The sequence below is a fragment of the Aethalodelphis obliquidens genome, unplaced genomic scaffold (assembly GCF_003676395.1).
Source record: "Aethalodelphis obliquidens isolate GAN/ISIS:26980383/991018 unplaced genomic scaffold, ASM367639v1 scaffold65, whole genome shotgun sequence".
NCBI classification, from domain to species: Eukaryota; Metazoa; Chordata; class Mammalia; order Artiodactyla; family Delphinidae; genus Aethalodelphis; species Aethalodelphis obliquidens.
Window position 1 is genome coordinate 8,693,310 of NW_020838009.1, and position 25,810 is coordinate 8,719,119.

The 25,810-nt window shown below is 46.1% G+C and overlaps 2 protein-coding genes and 1 pseudogene across 3 annotated transcripts in view; all 3 read left to right on the forward strand.

Annotated features, from left to right (window-relative positions):
• CPEB1 (cytoplasmic polyadenylation element binding protein 1) overlaps window positions 1-12,625 on the forward strand; it is an 83,487-nt gene extending 70,862 nt beyond the window's left edge. The window contains exons 4-11 of the mRNA XM_027089224.1: window positions 117-369; window positions 2,748-2,861; window positions 3,177-3,266; window positions 4,160-4,296; window positions 7,465-7,663; window positions 8,960-9,054; window positions 9,659-9,739; window positions 11,167-12,625. Of these exons, the coding sequence (XP_026945025.1) occupies window positions 117-369; window positions 2,748-2,861; window positions 3,177-3,266; window positions 4,160-4,296; window positions 7,465-7,663; window positions 8,960-9,054; window positions 9,659-9,739; window positions 11,167-11,277 (1,080 nt within the window). The 3' untranslated portion in view covers window positions 11,278-12,625. The remainder of the gene's footprint in view (window positions 1-116; window positions 370-2,747; window positions 2,862-3,176; window positions 3,267-4,159; window positions 4,297-7,464; window positions 7,664-8,959; window positions 9,055-9,658; window positions 9,740-11,166) is intronic.
• A 1,871-nt stretch (window positions 12,626-14,496) lies between these two features.
• On the forward strand, window positions 14,497-17,928 carry RPS17 (ribosomal protein S17). Its single transcript, XM_027089131.1, has 5 exons — window positions 14,497-14,582; window positions 14,869-15,020; window positions 15,601-15,706; window positions 16,181-16,246; window positions 17,801-17,928. The coding sequence occupies exons 1-5, from the start codon at window positions 14,580-14,582 to the stop codon at window positions 17,879-17,881; spliced, it is 408 nt and encodes a 135-aa protein (XP_026944932.1). The 5' UTR covers window positions 14,497-14,579; the 3' UTR covers window positions 17,882-17,928.
• A 109-nt stretch (window positions 17,929-18,037) lies between these two features.
• Window positions 18,038-23,011, forward strand: LOC113610751 (dual specificity protein phosphatase 22 pseudogene; annotated as a pseudogene). The gene is made up of 2 exons (XR_003429204.1): window positions 18,038-20,759; window positions 21,432-23,011. The product of XR_003429204.1 is annotated as a dual specificity protein phosphatase 22 pseudogene (transcript).
• The last annotated feature ends 2,799 nt before the right edge of the window (window positions 23,012-25,810 follow it).

The window sequence follows — 25,810 nt, forward strand, 5'->3', positions numbered from 1 at the left end:
AGAAAGTCTAAACGAAAATATATCAAATATTGGTATTTTTCATAATTTCTATAGTGTGATTATTACTTCTGTAACAACTGTCCTTTAAAAACCTATCTTCCTTTTTTCTTCCCTAGTCAAGCCTCCGAATTTCTCCTCCCCTGCCCTTCCTGTCTCTGACGGGGGGTGGTCCCAGAGACCCTTTAAAGATGGGGGTTGGGTCCCGGCTGGACCAAGAGCAAGCTGCTCTGGCTGCAGTCACGCCCTCCCCAACCAGCGCATCAAAGAGATGGCCAGGAGCTTCTGTGTGGCCGTCCTGGGACCTCCTTGAAGCCCCCAAAGACCCCTTCAGCATAGAGAGAGAGGCCAGGCTACACAGGCAAGCTGCAGGTGAGTGTGGCTGTGGGCCTGCTGGGGGCCTGGGCCCTCATTCTCGGGCAGTGAATAAAAGTGACCTTAGTTCACAGACTGGGGAACTGTCCACAAGAGGACTTGACTGCATGGTGACGTCTGCTTCTGCACAGAGTGGTCTATTCTGAGGAGTGAGTGCTAATGCGGACACACTCGGTAACCTTTTTGAGGCTGAGCAGAGAGGAACAATAGATAATCTGGCACACTGGGTTGTGCCTATTAGGGGTCGGATCCATCTCTGACTTCTGCTCTTCTGTGGAGATTGTGCACTGCTCTCGCTTTTGATTCTTTTCACAGGTGCATGTGTTCAAGAGAAACCCTGGAAATGGTGCCTAGAATTTTGTCTCCCTCCCCCTTTCTAATTCAAAGACATGTCACGCACAACCCACGCTGGAGCTTTCTTCCCCAGGGCTGTCTGATTGGTATACACAGGGATGCACTGGGGGGGGGGGTGGGTGGTCCATTTGTCAACCTCCAAGGTAAGGGATGTCCCCAGGTGTACTGGTCTCTCAGGAACCCTTAGATTCTGTCGTTTAAGTTACCTTAAAATCCATTATTAAATCTGTTCATCTTATACCAGTACTCGGAAGCAAATGAGCTGTATATGTCATTGTTTACTAGTGCTTCAGGGAGATGCTCACTGACCACTATTGTAAGGTTCTGGAATTGATTAAATGAATGTTCAGTTTCTCCATTCCCTTTGTTTCCATAGGTTTCAATATGTCTGTCTTTTCTACTCACAGAGCTAGACCTGATCTCATTCTCCCTAGCAGTGCTCCTGCCCTATTTTAATGGTTTTGGCAATCTGTGTTTGTACTTTCTCTGTTGCCATTGTTTTCCTGTGAAATGACTTTACTGTGCTTTTGGATGAGGCCATTATATCGACTTCTGTTTTTGTTTGCAAAATATTGCTGATGGTGCCTAATTTCTTGCTGTAGCAACACATTGGGCCTATGCCTTTTAGAGAATGACCTTCCATGTTATTGTCCTGAATGAAAATGGTGGTTCATTACATTAGCTGTCTGCTCCAGTGCTGGAGGAGGAGAGTAAAATAGGCGAGGACTAGCCAGTTCCCACTAAGGTCAGTCTCTGATCTGGAAGGGCACGGACTGAGTGGGGACAGGATTAAAGACCGATACGATAGAAGGCCCGGTGGTGTCTCTTTAGGTACCATAACGATAGCTTTGGAAATGATGGGGAATTGTTCTGACTTGGAACAGTTGTGACATTCTTATCTTGGGTTGCTGGTGCTGGTTTTTATTGGCAATGTCCTAACTTCTGTGAGTGATGAGTTCAGGGAAACAGTATAATGTTCCTTATTTGAACATTTGGGGAGAAGGTCCATTTGGACCAGTAAGCATTTAGGATGTTGTATGAAAAATTGCCCTGTTTACTTTCAAGTACAGGCATACCTTGTTTTATTGAGCTTCACTTTATTGCACTTCACAAATGCACTTCACTGCATTTTTAAAAAAATTTTTATTTTATTTTGGAGTGTAGTTGATTTACAATGTTGTATTAGTTTCAGGTGTACAGCAAAGTGATTCCGTTATACATGCACATGTATCTATTCTTTTTCAAATTCTTTTCCCATTTAGGTTATTACAGAATATTGAGCAGAGTCCCCTGTGCTATATAGTAGGTCCTTGTTGGTTATCTGTTTTAAATATAGCAATGTGTACATGTCAGTCCCAAACTCCCAATCTATTGATACTGCATTTTGGTTTTTTTATATACAAATTGGAGGTTTGTGGCAACCCTGTGTTGTCAGATGATGGTTGGCGATTTTTAGCCATAAAGTATTTTTAAATTAAGGTAGGTACATTGTTTTTTTTAGGCATAATGCTATTGCACACTTAATAGACTACAGTATAGTGTAAATGTAACTTTTATATGCACTGGAAAACCAGAAGATTTGTGTGACTAGCTTTATTGCAATATTCATTTTATTGTGGTGATTTGGAACAAAACCCTGCAGTATCTCTGAGGTGTGCCTATAATTACAAATTTAAATTAATTAGTATTGCAAGCAATGACTAAATAAAACTGCTTTGTGGTTATATGTTATATGTATGAAAATAGCTTGAGTTGTGATCATTTTTACCCTACACATCTGGTTTGCTATTCCTCTCAGTTTTAGTGGAGACAGAACTACTGAATTAGGGTTATCATACTGGGCTGACTGGTTTGGTGAGGTGTAAGTTTTCTTGCTTTTCAGAGTAGTCACGGATGTTGTCCCAGGCAGCCAGACTAGGACTGTGGCCTCTCTCCTCCTTCCTGGATAAAAGTTCACCACAGAGAAGGGCAGTGACTTTGTTAATTCTTTGACTCCTGTTTCTCTTTGTCTTCTGCCAAAGCTGTGAATGAAGCCACCTGTACCTGGAGTGGCCAGCTTCCTCCCCGGAACTACAAGAACCCCATCTACTCTTGCAAGGTGTTCCTAGGAGGTGTCCCTTGGGATATTACGGAAGGTGAGCTCTGAGACCTTCTGCTTCAAGTGTTGAAGGTGGGGCATGTCTTTCAGAAACAAGAAACTTGGACTTGAGGCCAAGAACTGAACCTCTGCCTGGGCACAGGGTATTACAGGAGCAACTGTGATGGGAAAGGTGCACTTCATAGACTCCTACAGTGCTTCTGTGTCTGTTGCATACAGTTGTCACCTGAGACCAAAGGTCAATTCTGAGTTGTCTGTCAAGGAGGATGAGCCCAAGAGAATACTAGTGGCCCTGTGCCTTCCTCGGGAGGATGGTGTCTCAGTTTCTGTCATTCTTTTCATCTCTTTGCAGCTGGATTGGTTAACACCTTCCGTGTTTTTGGCTCTTTGAGTGTGGAGTGGCCTGGTAAGGATGGCAAGCACCCCCGGTGTCCTCCCAAAGGTAATATGCCTAAAGGTAATAAAGACATGGTAGGAGCTTTTTTTCCCTCCTTAGTATGTAATTGCACTGAGGGACGCTGGGGTGTCACAGCTGCATGATGATAACAAGGTTTGGGCACTCCACAGCACAGAACTTTCAGCTCTCGGCACTCCTTCTCAACCTCACACATCCTTCTGTTTCTTCTGAGCCAATGTTCCATCTGTCCAAACTCACACTGCGGTTGGAGCTCCCTGTGAAACGGCCTTGTGCACTTCCCTCCAAACCTGAACCCCAGCCGTTCCTGACCTCTCAAAATGAGGCGTTTGAAAAGCTTTCCTTTACTTGCCTTTCCTTCCCAGTTACGTTGTTGCCTGACCTAATTCTGAGCTCCCTTTGGAGTTAGCAGGAATGAGGACCAAGCATCTGATTTCTCACTGGTCTGAAATGAGATCCCTTCCCTGTAGAAAGGAGCAAGTGCTATTTTCACTCTGCCCCATCTTCACTGAAAGTGTTCCGATGAACTGAGCCAGTGGTCTAACTAGGCTTTTAAAGGAATACCTCCATCCCCTGGCCCCAGACCTGTCATCGCTCCTGCCCCCAGGAAAGCCAGGCTTGCTGACCTGAACATGCTTTGTGTTGTGGGATAAAGAGCTATGTGGTAATGATAGGATCCTCTGTCCTACTTTGCCAATCCCTTCCCTTACTAGGGTGGGAGATGGTGTGCTTCTCCCTCCGTTGGCCTGGTTGTCCAGCATAGCAAATGCTTCCATTCAACAAGACTTTCAGGAGTAGGACAAAAACGTGTCTCACCCATAAGGCATCTTTCTCGGAAGAAACTCCCTGCCGCAAAACCAAGGCTGAGGAGTTAGCCACCTGAGGGATGTTAATGCAGTTTCTCCTTCCATTGGATATAGGGTATGTATATCTGGTCTTCGAACTAGAGAAGTCTGTCCGGGCCTTGCTTCAGGCTTGCTCTCATGACCCGCTGAGCCCAGATGGCCTGAGTGAATATTACTTCAAGATGTCCAGCCGGAGGATGCGCTGCAAGGAGGTGAGTTGGCACAGCGTCCTTTCTGGATCGGGTGATTGGCATAGGAGGCAGTGGATTTCATGGGGTGGGTGGATACACAGGCTGCAGACAAGTATCCCTACTGAGGCAAGAGGGCTGCTCTTCTTGCTCCACGTTGAATACAACAGAACACTCTCAGCTGCATTAACCCCCCACCCCGCACCTTTGGGCCGTAATGGTATGCATGTGCTTCTGCCCATGGAAATCAAACTGTCTCCCAGATCTCCTTCTATTCTAGCCAGTGCTTCTGTCTCAGACCTCTTGTCTTAGAAATGAAATTGAAATTAGCAGCTTTCTCTGCTTGGACTTAACTGAAAATCTACAGTTGTTTCCCCCTAGTCCTGCTCTCAGGATGTGCCTTCTCACCTCCTAATCTGTGGTGCGTAGACCCCTCTTAAGCCCACATCCATGGATGACTTCTTCACTGCCATTCAGGGCTTTATTACTATCTAGTTTCCTCCATCTGGTTCTCTCTCCTTAGGCCGTCTCTGGTATCAGCCTCAGCATCGTGAGTCTCTAGCATAGAGCCATCCTGCCCGGGAGCCTCGTTGCATATTCTTGGACCCTATCTCAGGCTTACTAAGTCAGTTTGGGTGGAGTTTAAGAATCTCCACTTTAGGACTTCCCTGGTGGCGCAGTGGTTGAGAATCTGCCTGCCAATGCAGGGGACGCATTGGGGTTCGTGCCCCGGTCCAGAAAGATCCCACATGCCGAGGAGTGGCTGGACCCGTGAGCCATGGCTGCTGAGCCTGTGCGTCCGGAGCCTGTGCTCCGCAACGGGAGAGGCCACAACAGTGAGAGGCCCGCATACCGCCAAAAAAAAGAAAAAAAAAAAAGAATCTCCACTTTAACCAAGTTCCCCATTGGTGCTAGTGGGTGGTGTTTGAGAACCACTTGTCAAAGGAAGTTTTGAACTCCGGAATCAGTGTTATTTTTTAAAATTTGGTTCCAGAGTACATTACTTTTGTGATATTGGATGAGATATTTAATATCATGAAACTTCATTTCCTCATCTATAAAATGGAAAATTGAAATGCCTCTTTTAGTAAGATTAGCGGTTGCCAGGGGTTATGAGGGTAGAGGGGATGAATAGGCAAAGCACAGAGGATTTTGAGGATGGTGAAGATACTCTCTGTGATACTGTAATGGTAGATACATGCCATTATACATTTGCCAAAAACCCATAGAGTTACAGTGGTAAAACAAACCCCAAGTGTGAACCCTAATGTAAACCATGGATTTTGGACAATACTGACGTGTCAGCGTAGGTTTCCTGATTGCAGCAGGTGTGCCAGTCCTGTGAGGGGTGTTGAGAGTGGGGGAGGCTGTTCGTGTATGGAGGCGGGGGGCGGTTATATAGGAACCCCACATTTTCAGCTCAGTTTTGCTGTGAACTGGAAGCTGCTCTGGAAAGTAAAGTCTACTAAAATCTGTAGGGTAATAGAGAAAATGCCTGTTTTATTGAGATAGTCACATTGGATTTAAAATAAATGATGCATGTGACAAAGTTGGCTCTTTGTTCTACGATGTTTCCTGGTGTTAGTTCACATTGATTTTGTCCTTTGGCTGCGCATGGTGCCCCACAGTTTCCCTGCCTTCTTTCTTGCTGTGTGGAGCTTATGTAGTTATCACAGCTTATGCTCTGGGACTTAACAACATGCTCCTTCTTCCCTATCCCCTGCTTTCACAGTGAGAGGCTGCCATTGCAGCACCACAGGCCCTCACCCTCCTCAGTACCCTGCAGACACCTTCCTGCTCCTAGTCCCTCGTCACCGCATCGCACAGTGTTTGAATAGCTTTCTTTGATGCATGGGCTGTAGGCAGCTCTGGTTCTCATCTCTCTCTGACCCTCTATTTCCTTTGTGTTTCCCCCTCCACACCAGAGTAGTAGGTATTTGATTCCCCCCTCTCTTCTTCCCCATGTCAGACAAGTTACTCACTTGTGTGGCTCTGCTCTTACCTTTAGACCACACTCACCTCTCTAGTCTCATGTCCTACTTGAGCCCCACCTTCCTGTGGGGCCTTTCTTTGGCATGTCCTATAATTATAAACTCCTACTTTTAAGAAAGCTTGGAAAGCGTGGTGGCTGTTGGGATGTGAACCAAGATTGTGATACTTTCCCATGGTAATGGAAAAAGCAAGATGGGCTTTTGCATCTTCCAATGAAATTGGCTCCCCCTGGTAACTTCTCCCAGGCTCTCTCATCTCAAGGTTATCTAGGTCTAGAACCCATCAGACCTGATTCTTGTTTTCCCACCATGCCCAGGCAGTCTGAATTCTGCAGATTCTCCTGTTGAAGAATCTTCTTGATCTTGGCCTGTTCTTTGCCCAGTACCACCAGCCTTCTCCAGGTCTTCTTCAGCTGTCCTGTGAACTACTGTTCTGCCTCCTTGCTGGTTTATGCCTCAGGTCTCTTCCTGCTTTGAGACCTTTTTTTTTTTTTAAAAAAAAAAATCTTCACAGATTAATCTTCCAAAAACACTTACTGATCATCTGTCAACTCACTTCATTCTGGAGCCTTCTGTCTGCTATGCCAGATTTTGTTCTAGGCTCAGGATTTGGAAGCAGAGGACATGGTCAGTTCCTGCCCTAGCGTCACTCTGCCCTGCAGAACCTCAGTGTTTTCCTGTGTGTGACTTTTCACACTACCTCTCTCCAGTTACTCCCACTGCTCCTGTCACAAGCCCTCTAGTGAGTACATTGGGCCAGTAACCATCTCACACAGATACCTTCAGCAACCCTACCCTCTGTCCTTCAAGCTCCTATCCTGTCGTTCTCTGTGAATCCTTCCTGTCCCAAGGACTCTAGACCATGCTGTCTGTTCATCAGTGTCCATGGTCCTTTGTTGGAACCACATGGTTGAAGGTTGTAACAGTGCTAGGTTCCTGGGTATGACAGTTTGGGACTATTTTGCTTACTCTTCAGAATGGGTAGACTACTACTCTACCATTTTTTTAAAAAACCATTTTGGACTCACGGACTCAGTAAAATTCAAGTCTAGTTGTGTTGGGGTGAGGGTGGCTTGCCGAGTACCTGTGTGCCTGGGACTGTATGGGGCTCAGCTTAGCATCTCCAGAGCATGTGCCTCTCCGTACGAGAGCCTTTTTCTGGCTCCCTACCAGGGCTGATATACCTTTGGGTGGTTTTTAGGTACAAGTGATCCCCTGGGTCTTGGCCGACAGCAACTTTGTTCAGAGCCCATCTCAGAGACTTGACCCCAGCAGGACGGTATTTGTTGGTGCTCTGCACGGGATGCTGAATGCCGAGGCCCTGGCAGCCATTCTGAACGACCTATTTGGTGGTGTGGTGTATGCTGGGATTGACACAGATAAGCACAAGTATCCCATTGGTAAGTGTCCCACTTCTGTGTGGGAAAGCTGGGTGGCCCCTGGGATGTAGACCAAGATTGTGATACTTCCCTATGGGAGTGGAGGGGGAGACCTGACTCAGACCTGCAGATCAGCATATACCAGCAGTATAGCATCTTTTTCTAGATAAGCCACCAGTACTGACCCCTCTGTACCCATCCCTCTCCCACCACTTCCCTTGAAGGGGAGAAAAATTGATAGGAGGTGAAAATGAAACAGGAACTTTGGTTGGAAGCTCAGAGTTAACAGCCAAACCAGTCTGAGACAGACAACAGGTAATATTTCATTAAAAGGTCAGGACTTTCCTGAACTTGCTTGGTTTCCTTTGTTAAGAGGCCTTGAAAAGCGGCCTTGTCTAGGGTCAGAGACCACGTGAGGCTGAAGGAAGACTCTGGGTGACTCAGCCAACAGAGTATGGTCATGGCCTATGCTGTCCTAGTGTAGGGGAGTCTGGGGGCCTAACCACTGGGTTTTGGTCAGCCCCACTGGGAAAGGAGGGCAGTTTCCCAGTCGTGGTAGAATAATCTTAGTGGTGGGGTTTGGAGGTGGAGCAGAGCCTCAGCTTCCTGATCAACACATGGCTAATCCACCTTCCCACATGCTTCTTCGTCTGCCCACCCACACAGAATCTGGTCAGGAAGGAGCATCTTGTGCCTTTCAGTGCCGCACCGCAGATTGAGAACAGGGACTTCAGAGGCTGCAGGGGCAGAGGCGGCACTTGGCAGGATGAGGCTGCTTCTGGCTCCCCTGCTAGGCTCTGGAGTACCTCCAGGCCAGGAGGGCCTTGACTGCTGGGCCTGCCTTCAGAGAGGTGTTCTATCTGCATCTTGCTTTCCACTCTGAACCCTTGTAACCGTGCCTGTGCATCTGCTTACACGGAGGAGTCTCTTCCCTCCTCCTTGTGGTCAGCAAGTCCTCCCCCCATTCCTGAGGGGGTTGTGCCATCATGGTCTACAGCTACACTGTCTGATACAGTGCCACCAGCTGAATGTGACTCTGAGTGCTTGAAGTGTGCCTAATGCCACATGTTGAAATGATAATATTTTGGATATATTGGGGTAAAGAAAATTAATTAAAATTAATTCCACTACATTTTTCTTCTTCATTCCACTACATTCATTAAATGCGGCTACTAGAAAACTTAAAATTACATAAGTAGCCCATACTATATTTCTATTGGACAGCACAGCACTGATCTAGGAACAGGGTTTCCTGAGCGTTGACAAGTGGTGTTCGGGAGAATTTGGCTGGAAGGTAAGTTTTCCTGTTTTTCCTAGGGTCTGGTCGCGTGACTTTCAATAACCAACGTAGTTACCTGAAAGCAGTCAGTGCTGCTTTTGTGGAGATCAAAACCACCAAGTTCACCAAGAAGGTGAGTGGGCTGGTCTGTACCCTCACTCTGGGCCATCTGAGAGGGGTCTGGGCCAGCCACTACCCAGGGCAGGCCTGAGACGGAAGCTGTCCCTGTGCTGGATATGCTTTGGGGAATGAGCCAAGCTTCTGAGGACACACTTGAGGTGAGGTTTGGGTTTGGGAGGGGCCTGGTCTTGGTCCACTCGGGGGGATGGGAGCTTGGGACTGTTGAGCCTCCTCAACATGTGGGGTGCCTTCCTGTGCTGTGTTATTTGGCCAGCTTTGCAAGGCAGCCTGACTTCTATTCTCCAGCCTGACCTGCATTTTCTGATTGCTTACTTGTTGCTGGATGATAGAGTGCCATGGTCCGGTTTGCCGAGAAGACCAGGCAGTAGTGTGTGTGGTTGCACACACTTTGTAGAGCCAGCCTGGCAGCTTCTGCAGTTTGGGCACCTGCCATCAAGGATCTCTGTACTCTCTGCCTATAGTTCTCTCTGGGCCCCCCTTAAAACAGGAAGCCCCCTGTATTCATATGGATGGCCCATGACATGCCCTTCCCTTCTGGCCCATTTGGCCTCCTGGTGAGAAGCAACCACTTCATTATCCTGTTTTGCTTTGTGCAGGTTCAGATTGACCCCTACTTAGAAGATTCTCTGTGTCATATCTGCAGTTCTCAGCCTGGTCCTTTTTTCTGTCGAGATCAGGTGAGTCCCCTGGGCACTTGAGATGTTTATAAAATCCCCGCCTTCAGTTAAAGATTGTCATGTCTCATTTGTCACAGGGAATGTTGGAGTTCTCAGGTGCCTTGCGGTTGTCTTAAGAGCATAGAAGAGGCAGCAGTAATGTTTGCTGATGATTAGACCAGAGACACACTTGACCCAAAACTGTTGGGAAAGCTCGTTGAGTCTTGCTACTTTGGCCTTCTCCTTGCCTGGGATGTTGGTTTTCAGTGTGGCACTATTGGTAATGGTGATTTTTGAGGATGATAGGAACCTGCTCGGCGTGGTCAGCAGTACCTATGAGCCAGGCACTGTTGTTCTAAGTCTAAGGCCTTCTAGATGGATTTTCCCCTATGCATGGAAGCTTGCTTTTTTTACTTCTGAACCTCTGGACTGTTTTGATATTTGTACCTGGTTTGTACCCAGTTGTCAGAAGCAGGCAGAAAGCAGCATGGCAGTTTTTGTTGAGTGTTTCTGGGTGGTGGAGCACAGATCTGGATGTATTTGGGCAGTGCTTCTCATAGTCTAACGTATATACGCATCACCTAAGGATCTTGTGTAAATGCAGATTCTGATTCAGTAGGTTTGGAGTGTGGCCTGAGATGCCTTGTTTCTGACAGGTTTCCAAGTAGTGCCAGTGTTGCTGGCAACAAGACAAGTTTGGGATGTGTTCGAATACTAGCAGTGCATCCATACTTAGTTATTTTTGCAGTGGTGCTGTCACTCAGGTTTGGAGTCTCTGGGTAGACAGTAGTTAAACTGAGGCTGCAAAATGAGGATATGAAGTGAGTTTGGGTTGCTGGGTAAAGCCGGAGAATAAGTGTATCTCTGAATAGCCTCTTCTAGCAGGCTTTTGTGTGTGTGTATCTTCCACAGATGATCCCCATTTTTGCATAATGGCTCAGAAGTTTAGTGGCTTGCTCGGGCTTACACAGCCAGCGGGAGTGTGGGCCTGGGACTGAAGTAGTGCCCAGTGACCTCTCCTCACTTAGTGTGACGAGGGAGCCGTGCTGCCCGGCATTAGGATCTGGAGTCACTGTCTTTAAATGTTCTCCCATGTTAGCAGGCGTGTGCTACAGCTGCTCCATAGGAGGTAGGAAGGGCAGGGGACTGGAAGAGCAGCTGTGGTGCTAAGAGGAGATGAGGGAAGCTGGCACAGTCTCTACACAATAGGAGCCCAGCATGCTGGATTAAGTCTGGGCACCCATAGAAACAGGCGGTGGATTTGCCATGGTTTGGTCAGGCCTCTGTTGGGGATGAGAGGGATCCCCAGGACCATCTCTTCTAACCCCACAGAGGCCATCAGGAATCCCCCACTTGCTCTTGGGCAGAGCAGGCAGCTCATGCAGCTGCCCCCCTGGCTGGTGCTGACACAGGCCTGGCTTCTCTCTGTTTTTCTCCGCTCCACCCAGGTGTGCTTCAAGTACTTCTGCCGGAGCTGCTGGCACTGGCGGCACAGCATGGAGGGCCTGCGCCATCACAGCCCCCTGATGCGGAACCAGAAGAACCGAGATTCCAGCTAGAGGAGCTGGCCTTGCCCAGTGGCCTGTGGCGCCTGAGGCTGGCAGGTCAGGCAGTAGCCTGCACCACCCTGCTGCCACTGGCCACCAGGGAGCTGGCTTCCCGAGGACAAGGGAAAATCGTAGTCACCTTTGCACTTGCTGAATCTGTCTTTGTTTCTGCACTAATTAATGCACAATGAGTTTTGTCGGATTTTGTTTTCAGGGGGTGTACCAGGGCAAGGACCCTTAGGCTCACCCTCCAAGCGACTCTGTAGTTTTCCCAGATTTTAGTTCCTCATTTTGCCGATGAAAAAGCAAAAAAGAACTACGTGTCCAGAAGGTATTGACACGATGCCTACATCTAGGTTTATTTATTAAAAGCGCTTTTTTACATTCCTTGCAATACTGATGGTGATGATGTGCAGGTCTCATTGGTTTCATTCTTGCAGTTGCCATACAGTGCCTTTCCATTTATTTAACCCCCACCTGAACGGCATAAACTGAGTGTTCAGCTGGTGTTTTTTACTGTAAACAACAAGGAGACTTTGCTCTTCATTTAAACCAAAATCATATTTCATATTTTACGCTCGAGGGTTTTTACCGGTTCCTTTTTACACTCCTTAAAACAGTTTTTAAGTCGTTTGGAACAAGAGATTTTTTTTTCTTTCCTGGCAGCTTTTAACATTATAGCAAATTTGTGTCTGGGGACTGCTGGTCACTGTTTCTCAGAGTTGCAAATCAAGGCATTTGCAACCAAGAAAAAAAAATTTTTTTGGATTTGAAACTGGACCGGATAAACGGTGTTTGAGTGGCTGCTGTATATAGTTTTAAATGGTTTATTGCACCTTCTTAAGTTGCACTTACTTGGGGGGGGGAGGGTTGATAGAAGTTTTTAATCACAAAGTCACAGGACTTTTTTCTTTTGTAACTGAGCTAAAAAGGGCTGCTTTTTGGTGGGGGCAGATGAAGGCTCACAGGAGCCCTTTCTCTCAGAGGGGACAAGTACCCTTCCCTTATTTCTTTCATTTGAGAAATGTATGAAGCAACAGTTGCAGTTGACTGAAATGCTACTGGAATTTGAAAACTTGACTTTTTCTTTTCTTTTTTTTTTTTTTTTTTTAAAAAAAAAGACTTGCCCCTCTTTGGGAAGCTGTGTGCCAAAGAACCAGTGTCATAACCCCCCCTCCTCCCTCCTGCTGAGCTGACGTTGCATTGTTGCATATCCCAGCTACTCTGTGGGTTTTGTGAAGCTGTGTGTGAAGTCTCTACCTCATTGTAGTATATGCAGGCAAGACTGCACTCTCCTACAGATGTGTGGAGTAAGCTGTGGTGTAGTTTTTTTGGCACATAATAAACACGTTGCAGCAGAGTTCTGGTTTTGTCTCTGTGTCTGAGCTGTGGGAAAAAGGGGGCAGTGGGACACCAAGATTCCAGAGTAAAAACCCACATTTCCTTGGATCTTCTGTGATGAGATTCCAGCCCAGGTTGATAGTGGGGCCATGTGGGGACTTGCCCCTGTAAGTCCTTCTTGGTCACTTCCGTGGTCAAATGCACCTCGGAGGTGCCTCTCTAGTAAGTGGGTACCTCTAGTCTAGGTATGTAAAAAGCCCTCACAAATAAACTTCCTGGGGCTCCTCTTTTCATAATCCTAGACTCAGCTTGGAGGAACTGGAGGCATAGCTCCCCAGAGGTCGGCACGAGCCACTTGTTCTCAGCTTCTCCTGTAAGCCTCAGAGCTGATTCTTCTTCTTGGGAGGCTTCCTATCTCTTGGAGTCAGCTGTGCTGACCCAGTTCTTTACTGAGTGGGAGTAAATTTTTGCTGTTCTTCAGGACTATCATCTGGACTCTTTCTCACAGGCGGGATGCCAGGATTTTTGAAAGGGTCTGCTGATGATTTTTTCAGGTAGGTTGTTCCTGGGCCCAGCTGCTGGAGTGATCTTTGGAAGATTCCATTTTAGTCTGCGGTGGAGGGAGCCCTGCACACTGAAGCATCCGTTCCGTGAGAGGTGCAAGAAGTCACTATCTGAGGGGGTGGGGAGTCCCTTCGGCCAAGAATGAGAGGCCTCATCTTTCCCTTGAGGCCTGATGGCAGCAGCATAGTTTGAAGTGTGCAGGTAAAGTAAACTGCATCTCTCTTGAAGGAGAGTCTGACTCTCCCTTTTGGTGTCCTGGTCTGTCCTGTCCTATTCAGAGAGTCATCTCTTCTCCCCTTTGGTCCCTCTTTTGTCCAGGTGCTACTTTCAGGGCAAGGGCTCCCTGTCCTTCAGCCTTCCATCCTCAGTCAGTTCAGAGACTGACTGGACTGTCCAAGGTGACCAGGAGTTGAGTTGGGGGATGAAGCACAGCCTGGTGCCCCTTAACTCATCCAAACTGGGCAGCCCAGTCTTTCTTTAAGTCAGGCGGGGACTTGGAACCCACTTAAGCCAAGTTGGAGATAAGGAGCAGGGCACTCCCGAGGCTAATGAGGCTACCAGGGGTAGCCTGTGCTGGTGGCCTCAGAAGGACCTGGTTTGCGGATGGGTACAGCAGGAACAGCCTTATGACGGTGGTGGTTGGAGAGAGTGCCTCAGCTGGGAGCGCTACGGGTGAACTGGGCCCTTCACTTAAACATTTGAGAACTTGCTTTGTGCCGGGCACTGTTCAAGGCAAATACTGCCATGGAACTCATCCTTAGCTGAGAAAATTGAGACAAGTCACTGTGACGTGCTAAGAAATACTAGAGCAACTTTAAAAGGCTAGCAATGCTAAAAAAATGATAAAAGGATAGCAGTGTTACTTTGTATAAATTGGAGGGAAAGTTCCTCTGATAAGGTGACGTTTGAGCAAAGACTCGGAAGAAGTGAGATAATTCTTTCCCAGTTGTACCTGTGTCTCCACCAGGCTAGACACAAGTCTGTGACCCATGGATTGGGTGGGGATCCTGTGCACGGCGCCATCCCCTACTTCCTCACTTTTCCGCGCTCCCGCCTTCCTGATGGCTCTTAAGCCTTCATCCCTCTCCGCATCATGTGTGGGAGAGATACGCCGCCGCTCTTAGTCTAGGGCACTTTAATGGGCGACCTAACCACTGAAGAAGGGTCTAGAGAAACCTGCGTACGACCACCCTAGTTGGGGCGGGCCGGGGCGGGTCAGCCACTCGCTACGCCCACTGGATGGCAATTGGCCATACTTCCGTTCCATTCCGCCCCGCCCCTCTAGGGGTCGCTGTGCCGCGCTTACAGTCGGCTCAGCGCATTTCAGACTAGGCGGAAGCGGCTTTCTGGCCTGCGCTTTATAGGCCTCTCGTGCTTCCTGTTTCCTCTTTTACCAAGGACCCGCCGACATGGTAGGTGTTTTTGTTTCCAATCTGGTACCCCCCACAATCGTCCTCCATCCGCCGCTTTGCACGGCCCCCAGCCCGCGAGGAGGGGCGCAGTACCCTGTGAGGCCGAAGCCTCCGTGGGCCGCTGGCTTCCGCGTTGACCCCGCGCTCCAGCACTGCCCGACCGGCCTTCTCCCCCTCCTGGGCTCAGACCCAGCCCACGAACCCCGCTCCGGTTAGGGCGTGACGCCGTGCTGTTCCCCGGAGGGGGTTCCTGAGTCGCGAGTGACCCTGTGTTCTCCACTTGCAGGGCCGCGTTCGCACCAAAACCGTGAAGAAGGCGGCCCGGGTCATCATTGAGAAGTATTACACGCGCCTGGGCAACGACTTTCACACCAACAAGCGCGTGTGCGAGGAGATCGCCATCATTCCCAGCAAGAAGCTCCGCAACAAGATCGCAGGGTGAGTTCAGCCGGCGCTCGGCCTCCAGGGCCTGCTGGGAGACGGAGAGTCGTGGCCCCGCGGGTGGGTCGTGGGAGCTGGGTTAGCACTAGTCTCCCGCTGCTCCGAGAAGAGCGCTGGAGGTGTGCCTTTGCCGGGTTTCTTGGTGGGGTTGTCTTAATGTTCGCGTTGTATTTGGCGGTTTGACTGGCGGGGGCGCTTGGACGAGGTTAGCCACAGTCGACCTCTGGAAGACTAACGTTAAGTAAGGGTGTACTCGACTTAATGCTAACTTATGTACACTGGAATTCGAAGTAAAGGAAATGAAGGTTGGGAGGAGGGGTCGTGAAGGTTTGTTGGGAGTACTTGATAGCTTTGAAAGCGAATTTGAATAGAGAGGATGTGCGACACCAAAGGGACAGGCATGCCTAGGTAAGTGGAGCTGCGTGTGGAGGTTTTGTGTATGTAGGAGGTTCAGAGTCAGGGCCCCCAAGGTGAATCCTCTCCCTTCTCACTGCGGGAAGAGAACTGAAATACACATGCAGACGTTCTGGGTACCAGTGGGAGCCAGTGTGTGTTCTTGGGCATTTGTTCTTTGTAGCTATGTCACACATCTGATGAAGCGGATTCAGAGAGGCCCAGTGAGAGGTATCTCCATCAAGCTGCAGGAGGAGGAGAGAGAGAGGAGGGATAATTACGTGCCTGAGGTAAACTTTCTGGGTCTTATTCTGGATCTCTTGTTCATCCTGAAAGATAAAGCAGGTTCCTGAGAACCGTTTCAGGTACCTGGTTTTCAAAGGGACCTCAGCTGAGTCTTCATATACCCTTTGACCAGCTGTAGGTGCCTATAATTTACTTGCCTGTATGTTAGGTTCTGTTCTGCCCTGTTGGGATCATGTAAGTCCATTCTGTTTTATACATGAGAGCCTTTTAATGATGTTTGTTTGGTGACTTATGTCTTCTGGTTTGATTATTTGCCCTAGCATAGTATTTCTGCAGTATAAACCCAATCTTAAGGTTTTCTAAATACTGGATTCGTGGGATCCTACTGTATCCTCTCTATGCCACCCATCCCCGTCCCCCACCCCCTTTTTTTGTTCCTCATTTAAGAATCTTAGAGAAAAGGCAGGGAAGGTGAGAGATAACTCATTGCTATTTGGGACCTGCCTTGTTCCTTACAGGTCTCAGCCCTGGATCAGGAAATCATTGAAGTAGATCCTGACACTAAGGAAATGCTGAAGCTCTTGGTAAGTGTTTGCTGAATTCCTAAAGTAGGGCTTCCCTGGTCACCATCCATCAGTAGCTTTCTACTGTGGGTAATACTTCTAGGTAACACTTACTGAGTCTTTAAAATATATCAAGTAATCTCAATGTTTCTATATGGCGTTTCCCTTTTCCTCAGTGTGTCCCATGAGGCACATCCTGTTATTTACATTTTATAGATGATGAAATGGTAATTTCAAGGTGAGTAGGTGGCAGGGATGGGAATCCATCCACCCTTCTAACCACTAACCTAGACTGCCTTCAAAGTGGGTTTAGCTAGTTAGTGAAGGTTCATTTTGCTCTCCACACGAGGATAACTCCCAAATCCAGTGGCTGTTCTTCCAGGACTTCCAGAACACCCCTTCTCTCAGTTCCTTCTGTTCTCTTCTCGATTTTGTGGCTGGCTTCTCACATTTACCCCCTTGGTTCCATCCTTAGTTCTCTTTTCAGTCTGCCTCCTTACTTCTATATCTGTATGCTAATCACTCAAATGAGCTGTGGTCTCATTTCCAGTTGCTAACTGGGCACTACTTGGGTAGTTCAGCTATCTTCAATACAATCTGATAAGTGTCTCTTCTGTGACATATCTTAGTACTTTAGTAGTTTGGTGAAAGCATGAGCTTCAAAGTCCAGGAGGCAGTTAGTGATTTAGAGCAACTTTATTTTTCCTTTTTATGATCATGAAACGTCTTAAGACGTTCAGAAAGATAATGAATAGAGTGAACACCCATATACTACCACCTGGTCTCAGAAAAACATAACCAGTACAGCTAACGCCTGCTACAGATCATTTTGTCCTGAAATACTACTCTGGAATGCATCTTTTTAATTTCAACTGTAAAATTGGTTTTTGAGGATAAAATGAGGAATTAAATTCTGGTTATATGGTGGGCCCTTGGGTTCTTTTTTTTTTTTAACATCTTTATTGGAGTATAATTGCTTTATAGTGGTGTGTTAGTTTCTGCTTTATAACAGTGAATCAGCTATACACATGCTCTTGGGTTCTTTGCACTTAGATTGAGCCACCTTAAAGGCAGGCCCTGACCTTGTCCTACCACTATTCTACCCGGGCCCTTCACAAATGTTGATTGCATAAGTGATGCCTCCTACCTGAGGGCTGGTCTTGGAAATGAAGTGGCACTGTATATGCCTTAGAGGAGTGATTCTCAAAGGGACAGATTTTGCACCCCACAGGGAACATTTGGTAATATCTGGACACATTTTTGGTTGTCACAACTGGGGGATACTAGCAGACATTAGTGCATAGAGTCCAGGAATGCTGTCAAACGTCTTAAAGTGCACAGGACAGCTCCTTCATGGCTGACTGTGGAGGATCCTTCAGATCGCAGGTAGACCCCCTACAGAGTTTTATTGCTCTGGGGTGGGGAGGAGAAGGCTCTCTTGGTTTTCTGCAGGGTCCCACCAATCTGACCCCAAGGTTGTGGAGGCTGACAGAAGCATAGCCTAATGGTGGTGCCGGGGCTCTGGACACAGATCTCACCAGTACAGCCACACTAAGCCCCTTTTTATTGTTCCAGGACTTTGGCAGTCTGTCCAACCTGCAGGTCACTCAGCCTACAGTTGGGATGAATTTCAAAACACCACGTGGAGCCGTTTGAATCTTTCTGCTGTGCTGTAATATTTTCAATAAACCTCGGACAACAACCGTGCCTGTGTCATCTGTGGGGTTGGGTGCCGGTGGAGCTAAGGGCAGGAATTCTTTCTCAAGGGAGATGTATCCTGAAGAAGAGCGGTCTGCAGTGTGACGCATCTGTAAGTGGCCTGTGGGCAGCGCCCATACAGATTATGGATGTGGTAGGAGGCCTGAGCCTGGACACCTGCATCACTTCTTTGGTTGCCAGCTCTACCCTTCTTGGTCCTCCCAGGCCCTGAGCACGCACTCTGGCTTCAGACAAAAGTCAGGAGATGCTTTTCCCTCCTCACCCTGTAGGCCCTGCTTCAGCCTCCTCCGAGTACATGCAGTTTGGGTTAATGAACCTGCCGGTCTTGAAAGGGTAATGCTCCTCATGTGTGTGAGGGTTGGGCTTTCTGTGGGTGGGAGATAGGATGGGTGTGGAGGCCAGTACCTGGAGCATAGGAGATTGAATGAGTGTGAATGGATGTGTGGGGGAGGATCAGTGAAACACAAGCGGATGTGTCAGTTCAAGGGAGGCTGAGCTCAGTGGGTGGATCTGAGCTTGGGGAGCTGCTGAGGCTGTGGGTCCAACTCTGTTGTGGAGAGTGCTGGGTTGGGCTGGTCCCTGCTGAGCAGTGGGAGGACAGCTTGCAGCACAGGCTCCTCTGCTTGACTGTCCTGGGCTGAGCTGGGCCTGTTTGTGTGCATGTGCATGTCAAGATCTCTGCAAGGTAGTGGCAGGACCTAGGTCAGTCTGGCTCTCCATTGATCCTTTGCACATCTGGTTCTGTGAGGCAGATACGTGCAACAAACATCCTAAAAATGTGTATTGTAGCAGTACAAAAATTGTAACAATTTTGATTCAATTTCAGACTTGAAAAGTTGCAAGAATATATAGCACAAAGAACTTTAAAATACTTACCCGACCTCAGCTCACATTTTGCCGCAATTGCTTTAATTGTCTCTATACACACTTTTTTTCTGATCCATTAGGATCAAGTTAGAGATGGGCCCTTTTGTTCCAAATATTTTATTGTCAGTTTGCTAAGAACAAGCATAACTGCAGATCAATGATGATAATCGGGAAGTCTAACATTGATATCATACTGTTACCTAATCCATAGTCCACTGTAAAATCTTGCCAATTTTCCCAATAATATTTTCCATAGTTTTCTTTCCTGGTTCAGAATCCAACCCAGAATTACTACATCTAGTTCTCATGTCCTTCAGCCTTCTTTCCATGTCTGTCTTGGAAAAGTATTGGCTGATTTTGTAGAATGTCCTTCAATTTGGGTTTGATGTCGGCTCACAATTAGATTTAATTGAGCTTTTTTGTGTAGGAATACAGATGGTCCCTGACTTAAAATGGTTCGATTTAAGATTTTTTGACTTTAGGATGGTGTGAAAGTGATATTATTCAGTAGAAACTACTTCAAATACGGAATTTTGATCTTTTCCCAGGCTAGTGATACGTGGTAGAGCTCATGATTCTGGGCGGTGGCAGTGAGCCACAGACCCTAGTCAGCTATGTGATCTCAAAGGTAAACCCAACAATACACAACTCTTTTTTTGTACCCATAAAAACATTGTTTCACTTTCAGTACAGCATTCAATACGTGAGATACCCAATACTTTATTATAAAATGGGCTTTGTGTTAGATGATTTTGCCTAACTGTAGGCTAATGTGTTAGGACATTAGAAGTAGCCTCAGCTAAGCTATGATGATCAGTAGGTTGTGTATTAAATGTATTTGTGACTTAGGGTATTTTCAATCTACGATGGGTTTATTGCAACATAACCCCATCATAAGTCAAGGAAGATGTGTACCACAGAAGAGAGATTGTGTACTTGATGCATCATATTGGGAGGCACAGAATACTTGGTGAGTTTTAGTGATGTTTACTTTGAGCACTTGGATTAAGGGGCATCTGTCAAGTTTCTCCACTGTAAGTTATAAGGAGGTATTTCGAGGCTAAATATCCTGTTCTTCAACTTTTCACTCACTAGTTAATAGCATCTATTAATATTTTAACTCCATTATTACCTTTATATTTATTAGTATTGTACAGTAAGGAAGAGCTTTCTCTTAAAACTTTTTCTTTCCATTTTTTGATGTGGAGTCGGGCATTCTCAGCAAATACTCTTGCCTTCTAAATACAGCTCCGTATAAAGAAGCCTTTCCTCTTGGTTTTTGGTGTCAATGATGAGGAAAGGGGTGGGCTTTCTGTATGGGGGGAGAAATTAGAGCTGGGTTAAAATTACCAATGGGTAAGAAAATTAACAAAATGCCAAACCAGCAACAAGGCCGTTTGCTGTGATGTTTGCCACACTCGCCTACTAGGAGGCAGTGTCATTGCTATTCCACATCTGCCTGGCTCCTCTACCTCTAGGCTCTGTGCTCTAGATAACTTAAGATGAGGGATGGGAAGGGTTGGGGGAGGAGGAGGGAGCCGACTTGGGCTGCACGAAGAAGCTGTTTATCTTCCATCAGTGTTGAGGAGCTTCTCTAGGCCTTAGTTCTTTCATCTGTAAAATAAGACCTGTGCTCATTAGAACTTCCTGTGGAGCTTGTTAAAAGCAGGTGGCCAGGCCCTGCCCCTGATTTGGGCTGTGATTTGTGTGTTCAGGAGGTGGGTGGGGCCTGCGTGGGTGTTTCCACAGGTACTTGCTGGCAGTTCCAATCCCAGTTGGGTTTGGAAACTGCCAGCCTAGCAACTAGCACTGGCTGGCCCACGGTGCAGTCTCCCATGTTTGGGGTCAGATAATGCTCTTCGCATAAAATAGACAAGAGAGTCTTCTGCCTTCTGTGTCACAGATTCTGCTTCTTCAAGATTTGAAAGGCCCCAGGAAAGTTTTGGAGGTAATTATCTTCTTTTTTTCTATATTGCCCTTAGTTGTGTTAAAGTATAATTTTCAACAAAGTGAAATGGCTCTCATACAGATGGATATAAAATGAACACGTTAAGCATTTTTAAAAACTCAAAGAACTGAGATGTTACAGTCAGTTCAAAGGAGAAGTCAAGGACAAATTTGGAGTAAAAGAACGTTGAAATGAATTTATAAATGGACACGAGACTGACTTCTTCCACAGGAGGGAAGTCAGCTGAACCTCTACCCAACAGAATTTATTTATTTGCCTTTGTCTATAGATAAGAATTATTTGTATTATCAGGTATCTATAACTTACAGAGTTGTAAAATAGCTCCAAGGCAGTGAAAGGTGCAGAGCCTCTCTATAGAATCCAAATCAAAACCCAGGTTGTTGCTCTTAACAGTTGAAGCACAAATTTTCCCCTCTATCTGTAAATTCATATTCTCTGTATTGCTTATGTTGTTAATATTTTTAATTTTATTAGTATATAATTAGTTTTCTCATAATTAGGAAAACTCCGTTATTATGTGTCATTTTAAATGTTATGTTTGTTTTCTTTTCTAAATTAAACTTGTCAGATGTTTATTTTATCCATAGTTTCAAAGAACTAGCACTTGGAGATGTAACTTTCTTTTTACTTTACTTTTACTTTCCTCATTAGATACTGGAAAAAAACATGGATTCAATTGTGAGGAATGTGAGGAAAGCTCATTTTCTTTTTCAACTGCAGGGGTCAGCAAACTATGCGCAGCTGCCTGTTTATGGGTAAGCCATGAACTAAGAATGGTTTTTCACATTTCTAAATGCTTTAAAACAATAGCAACAACAAGAGGAGAATACTGTGGCCTGTGGAAACTATACGAAATTCAAATCAGTGTCTACATACAGAGTTTCATTGGGGTGCAGCCACATTCATTTGTTTACAAATTGTAGATGGCTGTTTTCCTGATGCACTGGCTGAATTAAATAGTTGCCACAGAGACAGTACGCAGCAGTGTTATCACTTTGCAGTACAGACTGCAGTTATACATTTATAACTCAGTAGTGTTATGAGGGCCATACCTATCACCATATCGTGACATTTAATTTTTTAAAAATTATTAGTGCATACTTAACGTTAAAGAAAAAAGAGCCCCCCCCCCCGCCCCGTCTAAGAACGTGCAGGGCGACGGCGGCCGGGGTGGGGGTGCGCATGTGCCCTGGGCCCGGGCCCCCCGGGAGCCATAATCCTGGAGGGACCCGCTCCCAGGAGTCATGTCCCTGCGCCCCGGCCCCCGGGAGACATAATCCATGCTCCCCGGCCGGGCCCCTAGGAACCGTGTCTACAAGTCCCGGGGGCCAGCGTGGCAGGGGCCGGGCTCACTCCGGGAGGCGGCAGGCGCTGTGAGCCCCTTCCCGCAGGGGCGCCTGTGCCGCGGACCGGCGGCTGGGGATCGCGGGGATCGCGGGGGACAGGAGCGCAGCGGACAGAGAGGCCTGGGCGCCGCCGGTTCATGTTGCTGTTTACGCTGCGGGCGCGCAGTGCCCCCTGCCCGCCCGCCAGCCCGCTGCTCCCCCGCCCGCTCCAACATGCCCTCAGTGCGCCTGCCGCTGCGCCCCTAGGCGCTAGACCGCGCGGCCGCCATGGGGAATGGGATGAACAAGATCCTGTCTGGCCTGTATATCGGCAACTTCAAAGATGCCAGAGAAGAACAAGATGACACACATTCTGTCTCTGCACTACAGCGCCAGGCCAACATTGGAGGGGGTTAAATACCTGTGCATACCAGCAGCGGATTCACCATCTCAAAACCTGACAAGACATTTCGAAGAAAGTATTAAATTCATCCACTAGTGCCGCCTGCGAGGTGAGGGCTGCCTTGTTCACTGCCTGGCCGGCGTCTCCAGGAGTGTGAGTCTGGTGGTTGCATACATCATGACGGTCACCGACTTCGGCTGGGAAGATGCCCTGTGCACTGTGCATGCAGGGAGGTCCTGTGCAAACCCCAACCTGGGCTTCCAGAGGCAGCTCCAGGAGTTTGAGGAGCACCAGGTCCATCACTTCCGCCAGTGGCTGAAGGAGGAGTACGGAGAGAGCCCTTTGCGGGATGCGGAAGAAACCAGAGGCATTCTGGCCACCCCAGGAATTCTGAAGTACTGGGCCTCTCTCAGAAGACTGTAATGTACCTGAAATATTGCAAAGCCAGAGTTTAGGTGCTGCCCAGAAGAAAAGCAGACAGAGTTTAGGTGCTGCCCAGAAGAAAAGCAGACAGAGTTTAGGTGCTGCCCAGAAGAAAAGCAACCAGAGTTCATTTTTCAGCGTCCAGAAGTAATTTGTGAACTCGCCTGTTTTCATTTTAAACAATATATATGCAATTGTGTCATCAAAAGAAAGAAAAAGAGAAAACTGGGCTTTAAATGTTATGTTTTTAAGGTATGAGTAACCCATTCATTCTGTAGGCAAGGGAAGCTGTTTACCAATGGTGAGTTAATTTCTCTGGAAGAAACATGTGCAGAGTAAGTAAACTTATTTAAAACTATTAGCCTTTGGGTGAGAATGGTTGCTTAAAGGGGTGAGAATCGTTGCTTAAAGGGTTGAGAACATTGGGAGTAATATCAGTAGTCAATTCAAAAGAAGGCAAATGATTTTGAATGGTTTTCCTTGGTTCTTGATGAGTCAAATGTTACCAATACTGCTCAGCTGTTATGCAAGGGTCAATGCCAACTTTGAAGAGTAAAGAATTAGCCTCTAGAATAATCTGCGTAGAACAGCTACAGGTGAGAATAATTTTAAAGATGAGAAATCACTGATTCAGTATAACCTGAAGTGGGAATTGGCTGAGCTAATGTTACAGCTGATTGTGGTAGAAATACATGCAGAGCAGAAAGGGCTTATTTGGACAGACTTCAAAGCTTGCAGAAAGGTAAAGTGTTTAAAACCTGTGTTATTCATTTTGTTACTCATTAATACGTATTCTGTAGAAAATATCTAAATTTCAATTATTGAACCAGTACTGTTAGCAGTGAATTTTACTCTCATAGAGTTAACCATCATCAGTTCCATGAATTTTGGTAGTTGTATTTAATTGTGGTAATGTTTTTTTAAACATATAATATTTGTTATTTTAACCATTCATAATTGTATAATTAGAGGCAATAAATATGTTTACGGTGTTATGGTAACCATCATCACTATGTCTAAAACTTTTTCCTCATCCCCAGCAAAAACCGTGTACTCGGTAAACAATAACTCCCTATTCCCCATATCACATTTTGTTTATCCATTCATATTTTGGTGGACATTTTGGTTGCTTCTGCTTTTTGGTTGTTGTGCAGAATGCTGCTATGAACATGGGTGTACAAATATCTGTTTAAATCCCTGCTTTCAGTTATTTTGAGTATATCCAAGAACTGGAATTGCTAGTTCATGTGGTAAATCTATGTTTAATTTTTTAAGGAAATGCCGTACTATTTTCCACAGCAACTGCACTATTTTACATTCCTACCAGCAGTGTACAAGTTTCTCCACATCCTTGCCAAAACTTGTTACTTTCTGGGGTTTTTCTTGGTTTTGATTTTGTTCTTTTGATAATAGCCATCCTTGTGAGTGTGAAGTGGTATCTCATTGTAGTTTTGATTTGCATTTCCATAATGATTAGTGATACTGAGCATCTTTTTAGGTGTTTATTGGCCATATGTATATCTTCTATGAAGAAATGTCTGTTCAAGTTCTTTGTCAGTTTTTAAATTGGTTGTTACTGAGTTGTAGGAGTTCTTTGTATATTCTGGATATTAATTCTTTATCAGGTATGATTTGCAAATATTTTCCCTCATTCTGTGTGTTGTCTTTTCTCTCTGTTGATAATGTCCTTTGATACACAAAAGTTTTAACTTTTGACAGTTCAATGTGTTATTTTTTCTTTTATTGCTTATGCTTTTGGTGTCATATCTAAGAATCCTTTGCCAAATCCACAGGCATGAAGAATTACTCCTATGTTTTCTTTCAAGAATTTTATGGTTTTAGCCCTTATATTTAATCCTTTGATACATTTTGTGTTAATTTTTGTATATGGTATGAGGTAGGGGTCCAACTTCATTCTCTTGCATATGGAAGTCCTGTTGTCCCAGCATCATCTGTTAAAGAGACTATTCCTTTCCCATTGATTGGACTTGAGACCCTTGTCAAAAATCAGTTAGCCATAAATGTATGGGTTTGTTTCTGAACTCTCAGTTCTATTCCATTGGTCTATAAGTCTGTCCTTCTGTCAGTCCACAGCATTTTGATTACTGTAGCTTTGTAGTGAGCTACGAAGTGTGGGTCCTTCCACTTTGTTCTTTTTTAAGATTTTTTTTTTTTGTCTACCTGGGCTGTATAAGTTTGCTAGTGCTGCCATACAGAATACCACAGACTTAAACGGAGATTTATTTTCTTACAGTTCTGGAGGCTAGAAGTCCAAGATGAAGATGTAAGCAGGTTTGATTTCTCCCGAGGCCTCTCTTCTTGCCTTGGAGCTGGCTGTCTTCTTGCTATGTCCTCACATGCTCTTAGCCCTGGTCTCTCTGTATCCAAATTTCCTCATCTAATAAGGACACCGGTCAGATTAGACTAGGGCCCACCCTAATGGACTCACTGTAACATAATTACCTCTTTAAAGGCCCTGTCTGCAAATACAGTCACATTCTGAGGTACTGGAGTTAAGGCTTCTGCATATGAATTTTGGGGAATACAGTTCAGCCTATTACATGGACTCCATGCACTGAATTTGAGAATCAGCTTTTCCATTTCTGCAAAAAAAGCCCACTGGAATTTTAATAGGAGTTGCTCTGAATTTTGTAGATGGCTTTGGGTAGTATTGACATCTCGACAGTATTAAGTCTTCCAGTCCATGAGCATGGGATCTCTTTCCACTTATTTAGATCTTCTTTAATTTCTTAGAGGAATATTTTGTAATTTTCAGGGAACAAGCCTTTCACTCCTTGCTTAAGTTTATTCCCAGGCATTTTATTCTTTTAGATTGTGCTGTTGTAGTATAATAAGAAATACATATTTGGTCTTTCTCC